The sequence below is a fragment of the Hemitrygon akajei genome, chromosome 3 (assembly GCF_048418815.1).
Source record: "Hemitrygon akajei chromosome 3, sHemAka1.3, whole genome shotgun sequence".
Lineage (NCBI taxonomy): Eukaryota > Metazoa > Chordata > Chondrichthyes > Myliobatiformes > Dasyatidae > Hemitrygon > Hemitrygon akajei.
Window position 1 is genome coordinate 205,511,967 of NC_133126.1, and position 16,342 is coordinate 205,528,308.

General features: G+C 44.2%; 1 protein-coding gene across 3 annotated transcripts in view; it reads right to left on the minus strand.

Annotated features, from left to right (window-relative positions):
* LOC140725800 (tumor protein 63-like) overlaps nucleotides 1-16,342 on the minus strand; it is a 166,777-nt gene that overhangs the window by 11,710 nt on the left and 138,725 nt on the right. For 2 of the 3 annotated variants that reach the window (XM_073041734.1, XM_073041731.1), the window contains one exon: nucleotides 14,926-15,054. In XM_073041734.1, the coding sequence (XP_072897835.1) occupies nucleotides 14,926-15,054 (129 nt within the window). The remainder of the gene's footprint in view (nucleotides 1-14,925; nucleotides 15,055-16,342) is intronic. The other variant, XM_073041732.1, reaches the window with a different exon arrangement.

Below are 16,342 nucleotides of genomic sequence, written 5' to 3' on the forward strand. Positions count from 1 at the left end.
CCTGCCAAACACATCCCTGTCCAAATATTCCCTCTCTAACAACATCCCTGTCCAACACATAACTCTCCAATACACCCCTTCCAACACACACCTGTCCAACACATCCCTGTCAAACAGATCACAGTCCAACACATCACATTCCAATGCATCCCTGTCCAACACACCCGTCCAACACATCAACATCCGTCACCTAACTTTCTAACACAACCCTGTCCAACACGTCATTGTCCAACTCGTCACTGCCTACATATCCCCGTCCAACAATCTATAGAAGTTTTTGAGTGTACTTATTGACATGCCAAATCTCTTCAAACTCCTAATGAAGTACAACCGCTGTCTTGCCTTCTTTATAACTACATCGACATGTACCAGTTTAGATCTTGACAGCCAGGAACTTGAAACTGCTCACTCTCTCCATTCTGATCTCTCTATGATGATAGGTACCTGTTCCCTCGTCTTACCCTTCCTGAAGTCCACAATCAGCTCTTTTGTCTTACTGATGTTGAGTGCCAGGTTGTTGCTGCAGCACCACTCCACTAGTTGGCATATCTCACTCCTGTACACCCAATGCTGGGCCAGAGGCAGAGTAACAGATGGAAAGGGGGCATGCCTCATTAAGGACCCCCATCACCTAGAACATGCCCTCTTCTCATGCTACCATCAAGAAGGTCCAGGAGACTGAAGAAACATTTCAAGAACAGCTTCTTCCTAATTGCCATCAGATTTTTGAAAGGACAATGAACCTATGTACACTGCCACATATATATTTTATTATTGCAATTTATAGTCATTTTATTATGTATTGCAATGCACAGCTGCTACAAAACCACAAATTTCACAACATATGCCAATGATATGATCATGATCCTGATTCTGAAATACTAATTTCCCTGACTTGCTTAGATTAAAAATAATTGCTTCTGATGGGGAATAAAAAGAGCTTTGAAATTAGGGAACTGTGTTCACACTGAGTCAAACATACACAGAACATGTGGAAATTCAGGGATTGTACAAACTGTGAACAAACAGCCAGTTATGCTCACAGGTTTCTGCTGTGAGTCAGACGCCACATCATGGCATTCCTAACTGATCTCAACCTGCTACAGACCCAGCTGGGAAATTCCAGACCTGATCCCAAATCCATCAAACAGTGGCAGACCAAACAAAACAGTGTGTAAGGAATCGAGTTCCGAGAAAAGAGGTGAGACTAATTTTTAACACTACAGCACAGAGCAGTTACAATATATATGTGATCTATTCCCTACCAGATGTCAGATATGAAGATTGGAAGGGAAGGATGATGAAAACACAGAACAACAGGAACTCACAATTGTGGGCACAAAATGGAGCAATGCACTGAATTTTGATTAATTGGGATACATTGGGTCCAGTACATTTTGGCCCAATTAAGCAGCTGTTTCATTTAACCAAAGTTTCATAGAAACAGTTATGGAGGTATTAAAAAGCGTGACAAATTATGTATTGAACTGAAATACAAAACAAATTAGAACCCTACTGTTCCAAGGATTATCCCTCAATAGCAAGCCTTAATAATCCCTCAATTGAGTCCTGCTGAAGGGTCTCAGCCTGAAACACTGACTGTACTCTTTTCCTTCGATGCTGCCTGACCTGCTGAGTTCCTCCAGCATTTTGTGTGAGTTGCTTGGATTTCCAGCGTCTGCAGCTTTCTTCTTGTAACAGTGATCAGTGAGGCACACGGAGGATCTGTATTTATTGACAAGTACCTTTATTGACTCAGTTCACAAGCGTGTTAATTTTCACAACTGTATACCTGTGTGCACACCTACTAGGTTCCAATACTCTCCATAAACAGTCAAAGTATGAAAAGGTAATACCCAGGAAGAAAAGTCTATGCTAGCCAGGCATTCCTTGTGATCCCAATCCAATCTCCACACATCCAGAATGGGGTCCTCCACATCTGTGATAGTTGGTCTCCAGAGATTTGTCATTGCCTGTGCTCCCAAAGCACTGTATTTTCATACTTTTCCTGATCAGACCAATCTCTGACGTTTCAATTTTGTTGGCTCAAGGTCAATCTGACTGAACTGTGTCACATTCACATTGGATGTGGCCCTCAGCTATAATCAGTATTTCTTAATGGCTTTTCCTTGAGCCTCATGCATTGGATACAGCTTCTTATCAGAGAATGACCCCAGGTTTACCAAATTGTTAGCAGAAACTCCATGTGTGCATGTTCAACTGCTCTGATGAAGTTACCCGGAAGCAAGGATCAATTCAGCAAGGCAACTGCAAGGGCAGTCTCTCAAAATGGCCACCTCCATCCCAGCCACCACATGGCAACAACAAAGTTGTGTCTGTTTTCACCACCCCCCGCCTCCTTCCTGATTACTTACATGTAGATTGTAGTTCTTTCTGGAAAAACGCTACGAATACCACTACAATACTACAAAACTGTGTATTAGTTGTTAACACAATTGCATTGGTGAAATGCATTGCATTTGATTTGATCAAGCTCAGAGGGTGGACATAACTCTCAAGCACATGGGCATATTATTACTTACATCCTTCATATACATGAGAAGTAAAAACTTATGTTTCTGTCTAAATGTGCAATGTTCAATTTATAGTAATTTGGAATAAATAGTCTGTACAACAGGACAGTCAATATAACATAGAAATACAGTTGCATCAGCATGAATTACTCAGTCTGATGGCCTGGTGGAAGAAGCTGTCCCAGAGTTGGTCCTGGCTTTTATGCTGTGGTACTGTTTCCCAGATGGTAGCAGCTGGAACAGTTTGTGGTTGGGGTGACTCGGGTTCCCAATGATCCTTCAGGCCCTTTTTACACACCTGTCTCTGTAAATGTCCTGAATAGTGGGAAGTTCACAACGACAGATACGCTGGGCTGTCCACACCACTCTCTGCAGAGTCCTGCGATTGAGGGAAGTACAGTTCCCATACCAGGCAGTGATGCAGCCAGTCAGGATGCTCTCAATTGTACCCCCTGTAGAAAGTCCTTAGAATTTGGGGGCCCACACCAAACTTACTCAACCGTCTGAGGTGAAAGAGGCGCTGTTGTGCTTTTCTCACCACAGAGCTAGTTTGTACAGACCATGTGAGATCCTCAGTGATGTGTATGCCAAGGAACTTAAAACTGTTCACTTTCTCAACCCTAGATCCATTGATGTCAATAGGGGTTAGCCCATCTCCATTACTCCTGTAATCCAAAACCAGCTCCTTTGTTTTTGCGACATTGAGGGAGAGGTTGTTTTCTTGACACCACTGTGTCAGGGTGATGGCTTCTCTGTAGGCTGCCTCATTATTATTTGAGAAAAAGCCAATCAATGTAGCATCATCAGCAAATTTAATAAACAGATTGGAGCTGTGGATGGTGATACAGTCATGGGTATACAGGGAGTAAATGAGGAGGCTTAGGACACAGCCCTGAGGGGCACTTGTGTTGAGGGTCAAAGAGGCAGAGGTGAGGGAGCCCACTCTTACCACCTGCTGGCAATCTGACAGGAAGTCCAGGATCCAGCTACACAAAGCAGGGTGAAGGCCGAGGTCTCTGAGCTTCTTGTCCAGCCTGGATGGAATTATGATGTTGAATGCTGAACTGTGGTTCAAGAACTGAATTCTCACATGAGCATCCCTCTTCTCCAGATATGTAAGGACAGTGTGTAGAGCCGTGGCTATTGCATCGTCTGTCGATCGGTTGTGTCAGTGAGTGAATTGTAGTGGATTCAGTGTGAATGGCAGCAAGCTGCAGATGTAATCCTTGACCAGCCTCTCAAAGCATTTGCTTATTATTGAGGCGAGTGTGACAGGACGCCGGTCGTTCAGACATGTTACCTCGGTCTTTTTAGGTAAAGGATGATGTATGTTTTGAAGCAGGAGGACACTCTGCACTGGGCGAGGGAGAGATTAAAAATGTCTGTAACACACTTGCCAGTTGTGCCAGGCACACCCTGAGTACCCACCCTGGGACGCCGTCCGGTGCCGCAGCCTTGTGACTGTCCACTCGTTAGAAACACGTGTATTTCAGCCTCAGAGATGACCAAAGTGCAGGTTGCTTCAGCAGCTTTCCTCGGGGGCTCAGCGTTGGCAACATCGAACCAAGCGTAAAAATGATTTAGCTCCTCTGAGAGAGAGGCAGCGATGTTGGCAGCACCACTGCACTTAGCTTTGAAGTCTGCGATAGTGTGCAGACCTTACCTTAAGTTGCATGTGTTTTGTCCACCATTAATGAACAAAGGTACATCACCATGGCCGGAAGAGAGGGGGGAGAGGAGGACTCCCATGTCAGATGCAGAGGTATGAAACTCCCTCCACCTAGCATCTTGATTGCAAACGTAGAGTCACTGGAGAACAAGACTGAGGACCTAATCGGAGGGAAATGAGGAATTGATGTGTTCTGTGTTTCACTGAGAACTGGCTCACTCCAGACATGCCAGATTTGTCGATAAAACCTAAAGGCTTCCTGGTACACAGGAGAAACCGAACTGCTGGTTTCAGAGAAAGCAAAAGGAGGGATGGTGGGGTTTCTGTGCTTTGTGGCATTTGGACATGGCGGTTTTGTTGTATTTGTTTTCCCCAGACCTGGAACATCTAGCAGTTGTGCCGACCATTACAGAATACTTATCGTGAGAGTTCTCCATGATCCTAACCGCAGCTTTCATACCGCCAAAGCCCTATGTTCAAGGTACTGAGTGCCACCATCAGCAAAAAAGAAACAGTTCACTCCAACGCATTTCAAATGATAGTCAGGGACTTCAGCCAGGCTTGTTTGAAGAATTCTCTGTCTTATTATCATCAGCATGTAAACTGAGTCCCAACACACCCAAACACAGCTAAACTATGATAAAAACTGCCTACTATACCATGCCCAGACCACATTTTGGGAAATCTGATCACTTGGCTGTCTGCCTACCTGCAAACGGGCAAAGGCTACAGAGATAAGGCTGCATGAGGCTACGGGATTGTTTCCAATCCATGGACTGGGCCGTGTTTAAGGACTCATCAGAGGATCTGAATGAATATACCATGGTTGTCATGTATTTTATAAAAAACAATCTTAGAAGAGTGTGTCCCCACAAAATCATTCGGTCTTCCCCAGCCAGAAGCCCTGGATGAACAATGAGATCCACAGTCTTTGGTTATTCACTCGATCCTGGAACACCTGGACATCGAAGATCAAGATGCTCTTTATTGACTCCAGCTCAGCATTCAATACTATCACCCCATCAAAATTACAGGTAGTCCCCGAGTTACGAACGTCTGACTTAACGAACAATTAAAACTTACGAACCGAGGAAGGAGAATGCTGTCCGCCATTTTAAGTCGGATCGCCACACCTTCCGCCATTTTAAGTCCTTGCTGTTGACACTGTGTTGAGTGTGTAACTTTGTAGTTGGCTTAAATTTTTCTTAGCAAGATTCACCCTGGACCCCCCGCTTTGCCGGTCGGCTGGTGGCGCAGTTCAATCCAGTGACAGACCGCTCCCGAGCGCGCCGGGTTGATGTCGAGCTTGCAACTTGATCTCATAAAAAGAAACACTGTCACCTCCAGTATAAATTCCCATACGGAATATTGAGGAGGATCAAATACCCAAACCCAGCACAGCCCCCACTTGTCCCATTTAACGTGTCTCAGTATGGTGGACTTCAGGACCTGGGGAATTCAGTGTGGTGGTCTTTAGGACCCAGTGGAGCTCAGGACCCGCCACCCGCAGTGTTTCTGTTCCATTGACAGGAAGCGATCATGGTTGAAAATAAAGTGGAAATAATTAAGCGTTTGGAAAGAGGTGAAACGCCATCGGTCATTGGAAAAGCGTTAGGTTACAGTCGGTCAATGATCGGAACAATTTTAAAAGATAAAAGGTAAAGTGAGAATAATGGACCATGTGTAACACCCTGCCCCAATGAAAGCTACAATTATTACTAAGCAACACAGTGGTTTAATTATTGGAATACATACGTTTCTTAAGTGTTTTATATGCATAGAAAGGTAAAATATATACTATATACTAAGATAAATGTTTGACTAACTGATGCTAAATAATACTGGATGTATTTATTCCGATTTACATACAAATCCGACTTAAAGACGGACTCAGGAACGGAACTCATTCGTAACCCGGGGACTGCCTGTAAACAATAAACTTCACCATCTTGGCCTCAATAACCCTCTCTGCATTTGGATCTTTGATTTCCTCACTTGCAGGTTCCAATCATCTTGGCAACAACATCTCATTCACAATCTCCATCAGCACGAGTGCACCACAAAGCTGTGTGCTCAGCCCCCTGATCTACTCGCTTTACACTTACGACTGAGAGGCTGAGCACAGCTCCAATGCCATATTTAAGTTTGCTGACAGCACCACTGTCATAGGCCGAATCAGTGCTGACGAATCAACATATAGGAGGGAGACTGAAAACCTGGCTGAGTGGGAGTCACAATAACCTCTTACCTAATGTCAGCAAGAGCAAGGAGCTGATTATTGACTTCAGCAAGAGGAAACCGGAGGTCCATAGGCCAGTCCTCATCAGAGAATCAGAGGTGGAAAGGGTCAGCAATTATATGATCCTTAGTGTTATCATTTCAGAGGATCTGTCTGGGCCCAGTACATTAGTGCTATTACAAAGAAAGCACAGCAGTGCCTCTGCTTCTTTAGAAGTTTGTGAAGATTCTGAATGGCATCTACAAATTTCTATAGATGTATGGAGGAGAGCTTGTTGACTGGTAACATCACAGCCTGGTGTGGAAACAGCAATGTCCTTGAATGGAAAATCCTACAGAAAGTAGTGGATCAGGTGCAGTCCATCACAGATAAACCCTCTCCACTATTGAGCATATCTCACAGAGCTCCACCACTGAGGACATCTACACAAAGTGCTTTTGCAGGAAACCAGCATCCATCATATAGGAGCCCCACCATCCAGGCCATGCTGTCTTAGACCATAAGGTATAGGAGCAGAATTAGGCTCTTTGGCTCATCGAGTCTGCTCCGCCATTTCATCATGGCTGATCCATTTCTCTCTGAGCCTCAATCTTCCACCTTCTCCCTGTCTGCCTTCTTACCTTGACTAATCAAGAATCTATCCACCTCTGCGTTAAATATACCCAATGACTTGGCCTCCACAGTCGCCTGTGGCAACAAATTACACAGATTCATCACTCTCAGGGTAAAGAAATTCCTTTGCATCTCCGTTCTAAATGAACATCCCTCTTATTCTGAGGCTGCGTCCTCTGGTCTTAGACTCCTCCACCATAGGAAACATCCTCTCCAAACTACTCTATAAAGGCTTTTCAATATTTGATAGGTTTCAATGTGATCCCCCCTCATTCTTCTGAATTTCAGTGAGTACAGGCTCAGAGCTATCAAACACTCCTCATATGATAATCCTGAAATCATCTTTGAGAACCTATTATGAACACCCTCCAATGTAAGAACATCCTTTCTTAGATAAGGGCCCCCAGAACTGCTCACTATATCCAAGTGAGGCCTCCCTAGTGCCTTATAGAGCTTGAACATTACATCCTTGCTTTTAAATTCTACTCCTCTCCAATGAATGCTAACATTGCATTTGCTTTCCTCACAACTGACTCAACCTGTAAATTAGTCTTTAGGGAATCCTGTACGAGGACTCCCAAGTCCCTTTGCATCTCCCCGTGAAACACAACTCGTCACCAGCAGCCAACCAGAAAAGGCTCACTTTGTTCCCACTCTTTGCCCCCTGCCATCAGCCACTGCTTTATCCATGCTAAAATCTTTCTTGTAGCACCATGGGCTCGTAACTCGTTAAAAGCAGCTTCATGTGTGGCACCTTGTCAAAGACCTTCTAAAAATCCATGTACACGTCAACCAATTCTCCTTTGTCTATCCTGCTTTCTATTTCTTCAAAGAATTCCAACAGATTTGTCAGGAAAGTTTTTCCCTTGTGTAAACCATGTTGACTTTCGCCTATTTTATCACGTGCCTCCAAGTAACTGATTGGAAAGCTGAGCCAACTGGGCCTGAACACCTCCCTCTGCAACTGGATCCTAGACATCCTGACTGGGAGACCTCAGTCAGTCTGGATCAGAGGCAGCATCTCCAACACCATCACACTGAGCACGGGGGACCCCAGGGCTGTGTGCTCAGTCCACTGCTGTTCACTCTGCTGACCCACGACTGTGCTGCAACACACAGTTTGAACCACATCATCAAGTTCGCCGATGACACAACCGTGATGGGTCTCATCAGCAAGAATGACGAGTCAGCTTACAGAGAAGAGATGCAATGGCTAATGGACTGGTGCAGAGCCAACAACCTGTCTCTGAATGTGAACAAAAGAGATGGTTGTTGACTTCAGTAGGGCATTGAGCGACCACTCTCCGCTGGACATCGACGGCTCCTCGGTAGAGATTGTTAAGAGCACCAAACTTCTTGGTGTTCACCTGATGGAGAATCTCACCTGGTCCCTCAACACCAGCTCCATAGCAAAGAAAGCCCAGCAGCGTCTCCACTTTCTGCGAAGGCTGAGGAAAGTCCATCTCCCACCCCCCATCCTCACCACATTCTACAGAAGATGTACTGAGAGCATCCTGAGCAGCTGCATCACTGCCTGGTTCGGGAATTGCACCGTCTCGGATTGCAAGACCCTGCAGCGGAAAGTGAGGTCAGCTGAGAAGATCATCAGGGTCTCTCTTCCCACTATTACAGACATTTATATTACACGCTGCATCCGCAAAGCAAACAGCATTATGAAGGACCCCACACACCCCTCATACAAACTCTTCTCCCTCCTGCCGTCTGGGAAAAGGCACCGAAGCATTCCGGCTCTCACGACCAGACTATGTAACAGTTTCTTCCCCCAAGCTATCAGACTCCTCAATACCCAGAGCCTGGACTAGCACCTTACTGCCCTATTGTCTTGTTTATTATTTATTGTAATGCCTGCACTGTTTTGTGCACTTTATGCAGTCCTGGGTAGGTTTGTAGTCTGGGGTAGTTTTTTTCTGTGTTGTTTTCACGTAGTTCAGTGTAGTTTTTGTACTGTTTCATGTAGCACCATAGTCCTGAAAAACGTTGTCTCGTTTTTACTGTGTACTGTACCAGCAGTTATGGTCGAAATGACAATAAAAAGTGACTTGACTTGACTTGAAGTATCCCAACGCCACATCTTTAACAATCAACTCCAACATCTTCCCAACCATTTAGGTCAGACTAACTGACCTGTAAACACGAGGAAATCTGCAGATGCTGGAAATTCGAACAACACACACAAAATGCTGGTGGAACACAGCAGGCCAGGCAGCATCTATAGGGAGAAGTGCTGTCGACATTTCGGGCCAAGACCCTTCGTCAGGACTAACTGAAAGGAAAGATAGTAAGAGATTTGAAAGTAGGAGGGGGAGGGGGAAATGCGAAATGATAAATGCTCCTATCATTTCTGCCTGGCCTGCTGTGTTCCACCAGCATTTTGTGTGGGTTGAACTGACTTGTAATTTCCTTTCTTCCATCTCTCTCCCTTCCAAAAGTATGGAGTGACATTTGCAATTTTCCAGTCCTCCGGAACCATGCCAGAATCCTTTGATTCTTGAAAGATAATTACTAATCCGTGCACAATCTCTTCAGAGGTGAAGTGGTGCAGCAGGCTGGACCAAATGTTCCCATCTTTGCCGCAGTCTGTATGTAACTCCCATCAGGAGCTTTTTACCTTTGCAGTTTCTTACCTCGAACCACAATAACTCTACACCTTCAGATCCTGCAATACCTCTTTCTCATGATGTTACCAATGCCACCATCTCTGCCTGCCTGCCTCTCCTTTCAATACAATGTGTATTCTTGAACATTAAGCTATGATTCAGCAATGCCTACAGCACACACGCCAATCTGTAACTGGGCTACGAGTTCATCCATCTTATTCCGTATACTGCCTGCATTCAACTGTAACACCTTCAGTCCTGTATTCATAATTTTCGACTTTGCCCACCTTTTACATTGCAACTCATCCTGTTGACTGCAATTTTGCCTCTCCTTGCTTGGATGCTCATTACAGATTGCCTTTGTTTGTAAACCAAGTACCTCATACCCAGCCCTGTCTCTCCGGTTTCCTGTTATGTCTCATTGCTGTCATCAAGAAGGTGGTAGAGGAGCCTCAGGACCCACACCACCAGATTCAAGAACAGTTATTACCCCTCAGCCATTAGTCTGTTGAATTACAGGGGTTAACTTCACTCTCCCCGTAACAGGACTGTTCACAAGGGTTTGCTTTCAGGCTCTTCATCTCACGTTCTTGACACTTATTCCTTATTTATTTATTATTAGCATTTTCTTTTTTATCTTTTTGTACAGTATTTGCACAGTTTGTCGTCTTTTGCACATTGGCTATCTGTTCACTGCGCAGTTTTTCATTTACGTTTCTTGGATTTGCTGAGTATAAGGAAATGAATCTCAGGGCTCTATATACGTACTTAGATAACAAATTTATCTGGAACTTAGATCGCATCCTCCAAATCTTCACTTTCATTCTAACATTCAAAATGATTATCAATTCCTTCAAATTCTTCATAGTTTCTGAAAAAAATTGATGATGTTGTGAAAATGTCTCATTTTCGCTCTCGGCCATTTCTGGCATCTCCAAACCTGAATACTTAAAACTGCAGTGAGCGAAACAATTCTGAATTGTCTTACCGCTTACTTCTTGCCAACTATCAGTGACACAAATCACTGCTTTTTGGGCACAAACATGCACAAATGATGCTATTTTTAAATTGTTCACTCTAAGCACAGTGTATTGTCTGACGGCCATACATGACTGATACTAGTTAGAAACTGGCAAGTCTCCTGCCCCAATTAAGCAGCATAGCATCCCAAATAAATGAAAGGAATCCGGCAATTTTCTCAATTAATCTTTGTTCTTTAAGAATTGTCCCAAATAAGCGGCTGCCCCATTTGCCCTGATGGCTCAGTTAACTGGAATCCACTGTACACCTAAGCAATGGATTTTCACTTTTATTCTCAACAAACTTTATCCAATAATTAGACATTTTAACATGACATGTTATTTTAACATAATGTAATGAGCACAGATAAAATGTAGGTCTCTAACTAAAAGCCACTGAGGAACTTAGACCATATGAATGTCTAAGTGGAAAAAAGATCACAAAAAAACTGATGATAATTCAGTTAGATTTAGCAGATAGAGGAAAGGACAACAGATAAAGCAAGAATGACAGTTTTCAATTGGGGTAAAGCCATTTTAACCAAAATATAACAGTGCTAGAATAACAGGTAGCATTTGAGATGGAGATCAGCCTCATTCTGGGAATGAAAGGGTTAACATAAGAGTAGCATTTGATGGCTCTGGACCTGCACTCACTAGAATTCAGAAGACTGGGGGGGGGGGGGGTAATCTATCAATTGAAAGGCTTAGATAGAGTGGATGGGGACAGATTGTTTCCTATAATGGGAGAGTCTAGAACCAGAGGACACAGTCTCAGAATAGAGAAATGTCAATTTAGAATGGAGATGAGGAGGAATTTCTTTAACCAGAGAGTAGTGAAGCTGTGGAATTCGTTGCCACAGGCGGCTGTGGAGGCCAGGTCATTGGCTGTATTTAAGGCAGAGGTTGATAGGTTCTTGAATAATCTGGGCATGAAGGGATACAGGGAGAAGGCAGAAGATTGGGGCTGAGAGAATAAATGGATCCGCCATGATGAAATAGTGGAGCAGTCTCAATGGGCCAAATGGCTGCATTCTGCTCCTATGTCTTATAGACTTACATTTAAAGTGGAGTTTGGTTGGTTCTTGATTAGAAAAGGTGTCAAAGGTTACAGGAAGAAGGCAGGAGAATAAATCAGCCATGATGGAATGGCAGAGCAGATTCGATGGGTTGAATAGCCTAATCTGCTACTATGTCTTATGGTGTCATGGTCTAACACAGACACAGGATACCAGAACTACGTACACATGCAGGTCATCAGGAATGGAGGGTTATGGGCTGAGTGCGGGCCAGTGGGACTAGGTGAGAGTAAGCGTTCAGCACGGACTAGAAGGGCCGAGATGACCTGTTTCTGTGCTGTAATTGTTATATGGTTAACTGCTTATGCATGCATGTGATTAGAATTGCTTACGCATGCAGGATACCAGAACTGCATACGCACGCAGGTGACCAGAATTGTGTATACACACACACAGGATACCAGAACTGCGTACAGAGGATATCAGAACTGCTTACCCATGCATGTGACTAGAACTGCGTATGCACACAGGTTACCAGAACTGTGTAACACGCACACGCGCACACACACACACGATACCAGAACTGCACACACACAGTGTAGCATAAATGCGTCTGCACGCAGGTGACCACAATTGCATATGCATTTGCACATGGATGAAAGAAAAATGGAGGGTTATGGGGTACTTTTTTTTATGTGGGTTTAGTACTTTTTTTAAGGATTATATGGGTCAGCACACCATGGAGGGCTGAAGGGCCTGTACTGTGCCATAGCGTCCTATGGTTCTATACAGGATACCAGAAATGCTTACGCATGCGTGTGACTAGAACTGTGTACACACTCACAGGATACCAGGACTGTGTACAGACACACAGGATAGCAAAACTGCGGACACACACACGATACCAGAACTGTGTACACCTACAGGATAGCAGAACTGCGTGTAGGGTTCTCAGTGCCAGTAACTGTGGTGTTAACTGTTCAGGCTAACAAAATGGCTTCTCTGTATTGTTATAATGAAATGGCTTCTCTGTAATGTTACTTAATGCTGTAATGGGTTTCTGTATCTGAAATGTTTGGGTTATAACCATCTTGTATCTGTGAGCTGAGCAGGAGTTCATGGTCTTTTTTGGGAATTGAGTGAGGAGGACGGACGTGTGAGGAGCAGACAGCGGATACTGGAAGTCGGTGGTTCGGACGGTGGCCAAAGGCTCAGAAGGTCGTTTTGGATGGAACCGGAGGCATGAGCTCCAACATATTAAAACATTATGTGCACAAACGGATAAACTTACTGATTTGGTGCCTTTCGGTTATCTGTTTCTACTAACCCATCACTAAGAGATAACTATAAAGTTGTAATTATTTACTCGCCTTTAGTGTGTTGTCTGATATTTGTGTTGTGAGCGTGGACTTGGGGGTGGGGGGGCATTACACCATATTTACACCAAAGTATTGCACTGTTGGCAGGGCGACAGCGGTTCACCCTAGGTGAATGGGGGGGGGGTAAATTGGGGGCATGAATGCTACATGCGCATGCACACACAGAATACCAATACTGCGTACACACGCAGGATACCAGAACTGCGTACACACGCAGGATACCAGAACTGCGTACACACGCAGGATACCAGAACTGCGTACACACACAGGATACAAGAACTGCGTACACACACACGATACCAAAACTGCATGCACATACAAGATACCAGAACTGCATATACACACACAGGACACCAGAACTGCGTACACACACAGGATACCAGAACTGCGTACATACACACAGGATATCAGAACTGCGTACATACACATAGGATACCAGAAATACATGCACACAGAATACCAGAACTGTGTACACACTCAGATGACCAGAACTGTGCATGCGCACAGTATTTCAAGTGCAGCCTGATGCAGTCGTTTACAGTTACAACCTGAAGTCTCAGCTCCTACAATCAATGCACTCACTGGTGAAGGCTACCGTCGATCTTTTACAGCTGCAACATGATATCCCAGTTCCTGTTCACAACACCCTCACTGGTGAAGGCCACCGTCGATCTTTTACAGCTGCCACATGATATCCCAGTTCCTGTTCACAACACCCTCACTGGTGAAGGCCACCGTCGATCTTTTACAGCTGCCACATGATATCCCAGTTCCTGTTCACAACACCCTCACTGGTGAAGGCCACCGTCGATCTTTTACAGCTGCGACATGATATCCCAGTTCCTGTTCACAACACCCTCACTGGTGAAGGCCACCGTCGATCTTTTACAGCTGCGACATGATATCCCAGTTCCTGTTCACAACACCCTCACTGGTGAAGGCCACCGTCGATCTTTTACAGTTGCAACATGATATCCTAGTTCCTATTCACAACACCCTCACTGGTGAAGGCCACCGTCGATCTTTTACAGTTGCGACATGATATCCCAGTTCCTGTTCACAACACCCTCACTGGTGAAGGCAAGCTACACAAACTCCACCCTATCTATCCGTGTCTCCGTAGTGATGTGTACTCGCACCTCTGGGTTTTCCCTCTACTAGTGTCATTTGTAGCCCACATCCTGGCTACTGTTCAGAGGTCTGTACATAAATCCCTTCAGCGCGTTTTCACCCCTGCAGTTCCTTAACTCCACCCCAAGTATTCTACACCTTCCGATCCTATGTCACCCCTTTCTAAGTATTTGATTTCACTTTTTACCACTAGAACCCTTCTGCCTACCTGTCCGTCCTTTGATAGAAGGTGTAGCCTTGGATGTTGAACTTCCAACTGTGATCTTATTTAATGCCCACAACGTCACAGCTGCCAATCTCTAACTGCGCTACAAGATCATAGGCCCTATTCTACATACTTCATGCATTCAAATATAACAGCTTCAGTCCTGTATTCATCACCCTTTTCAATTTTGCCCCCATGTTACATTTCAGCTCATCCCATTGACTGCAATTTTGGCCCATCTGCCTGTCCTTCCTGTCAATCTCACACACTGCATCTAGTTGTACACCAATTGCCCCACCCTCAGCCTATGACTCCGGTTCCCATCATCCTGCCAAATTAATTTAAACCTTTCCCATAGCTCTAACAAACATGTCTGCAAGGACATTGGTCCTCTTTGGGTTCAGATGTAACCTGTCCTTTGTGTACAGGTCATAAAATGTTACAACATGCAATCATATCCAATACTTGTATGCTTTTCTAATAATACTGCAGTTACTCACTGTGTTAATTCAAAGAGTTGTTTGAACCAGTCCTGGTTAAGCAGATCGTTGGCCTGCGAACTGTGTGACATAGTGGAATGGCAACAGCTCTCCAGCCAGGGGAAGTGAGCCACCGGATCTACCAATCTGCTGGGGAAGAGAACAAGAAAAACAAAGAAATTAGGATATACATTGAGAATAATTCCTTGCAGAACTTAGCTACAGGCCTAAAAAGCACAGAAATGGATCCCATGGTCCTGGCTCATGAGGTCTCCACAATGGAGGGAGAAAATTGTGTTATTTTCTTGTATTTTTACCTTTATGCTTGTGGCTGGGTGACCATCATGAAGGACTCACTACCCTGCTCACGGACCGGGGATGGAAAAGGGAGGCGAGAGGGGACTGTGAGAGGATGGAATTGAAGTACCTGCAACGAGCAGGGTTCCTCCAACTAGCAAGACAGAGAATGCCACAGATTCACCACAAGAAGTTTTTACATACCTCAATTTTAAATGACCGGGCCATTTTTCATAACTATATCGTCTCGTTTGAAACATTCCCATTAAGGCAGTAACACAATACAGTGATTCTAGTTAATTGGGACACATTGGGACCAGTACATTTTGACCCAAATAGCCAAAGTTTCATGGAACTAGTTAAAAAGGTATTTTAAAAAAACAATCTTCCATTTAACCATGCATCAAATTATGTATTTAAATGAAATACAGAACAAATGAGAACACTACCACTATACTACAACTCTTGTCAGGATTATTTGAACTAGCAATTGAGAGTGTGACATCTTGCAGGACAGCAGCCACTTGAAAACTGGATTTCTGCCTGTGCCACATGCCAGTGAGGGTAAGAATAAGATGATTTGACAGGTGAATGCGTGGCACATGAAAGTACCCAGGACATCTTCTGAGCAGTGTCTCAGAAAGGCAGCGTCCATTATTAAGGACCCACAGCACCCAGGGCAATACCCTTTTCTCACTGTTACCAACAGGTAGGAGGTACAGAAACCTGAAGGCACACACTTAGTGATTCAGGAACAGCTTCTTACCCTCTGCCATTCGATTTCTGAATGGACATTGAACCTGTGAACACTACCTCACTTTTAAGATATATTACAATTGCTGAGCCTCTGGCAATGATCTTTGCATCATCAATGGGGACGGGAGAGGTTCCGGAGGATTGGAGAGTTGCAGATGTTGTTCCATTACTCAAGAAAGGGAGTAGAGATAGCCCAGGAAATTATAGATAGATACTTTATTCATCCCCATGGGGAAATTCAACTTTTTTCCAATGTCCCATACACTTGTTGTAGCAAAACTAATTACATACAATACTTAACTCAGTAAAAAATATGATATACATCTAAATCACTATCTCAAAAAGCATTAATAATAGCTTTTAAAAAGTTCTTAAGTCCTGGTGG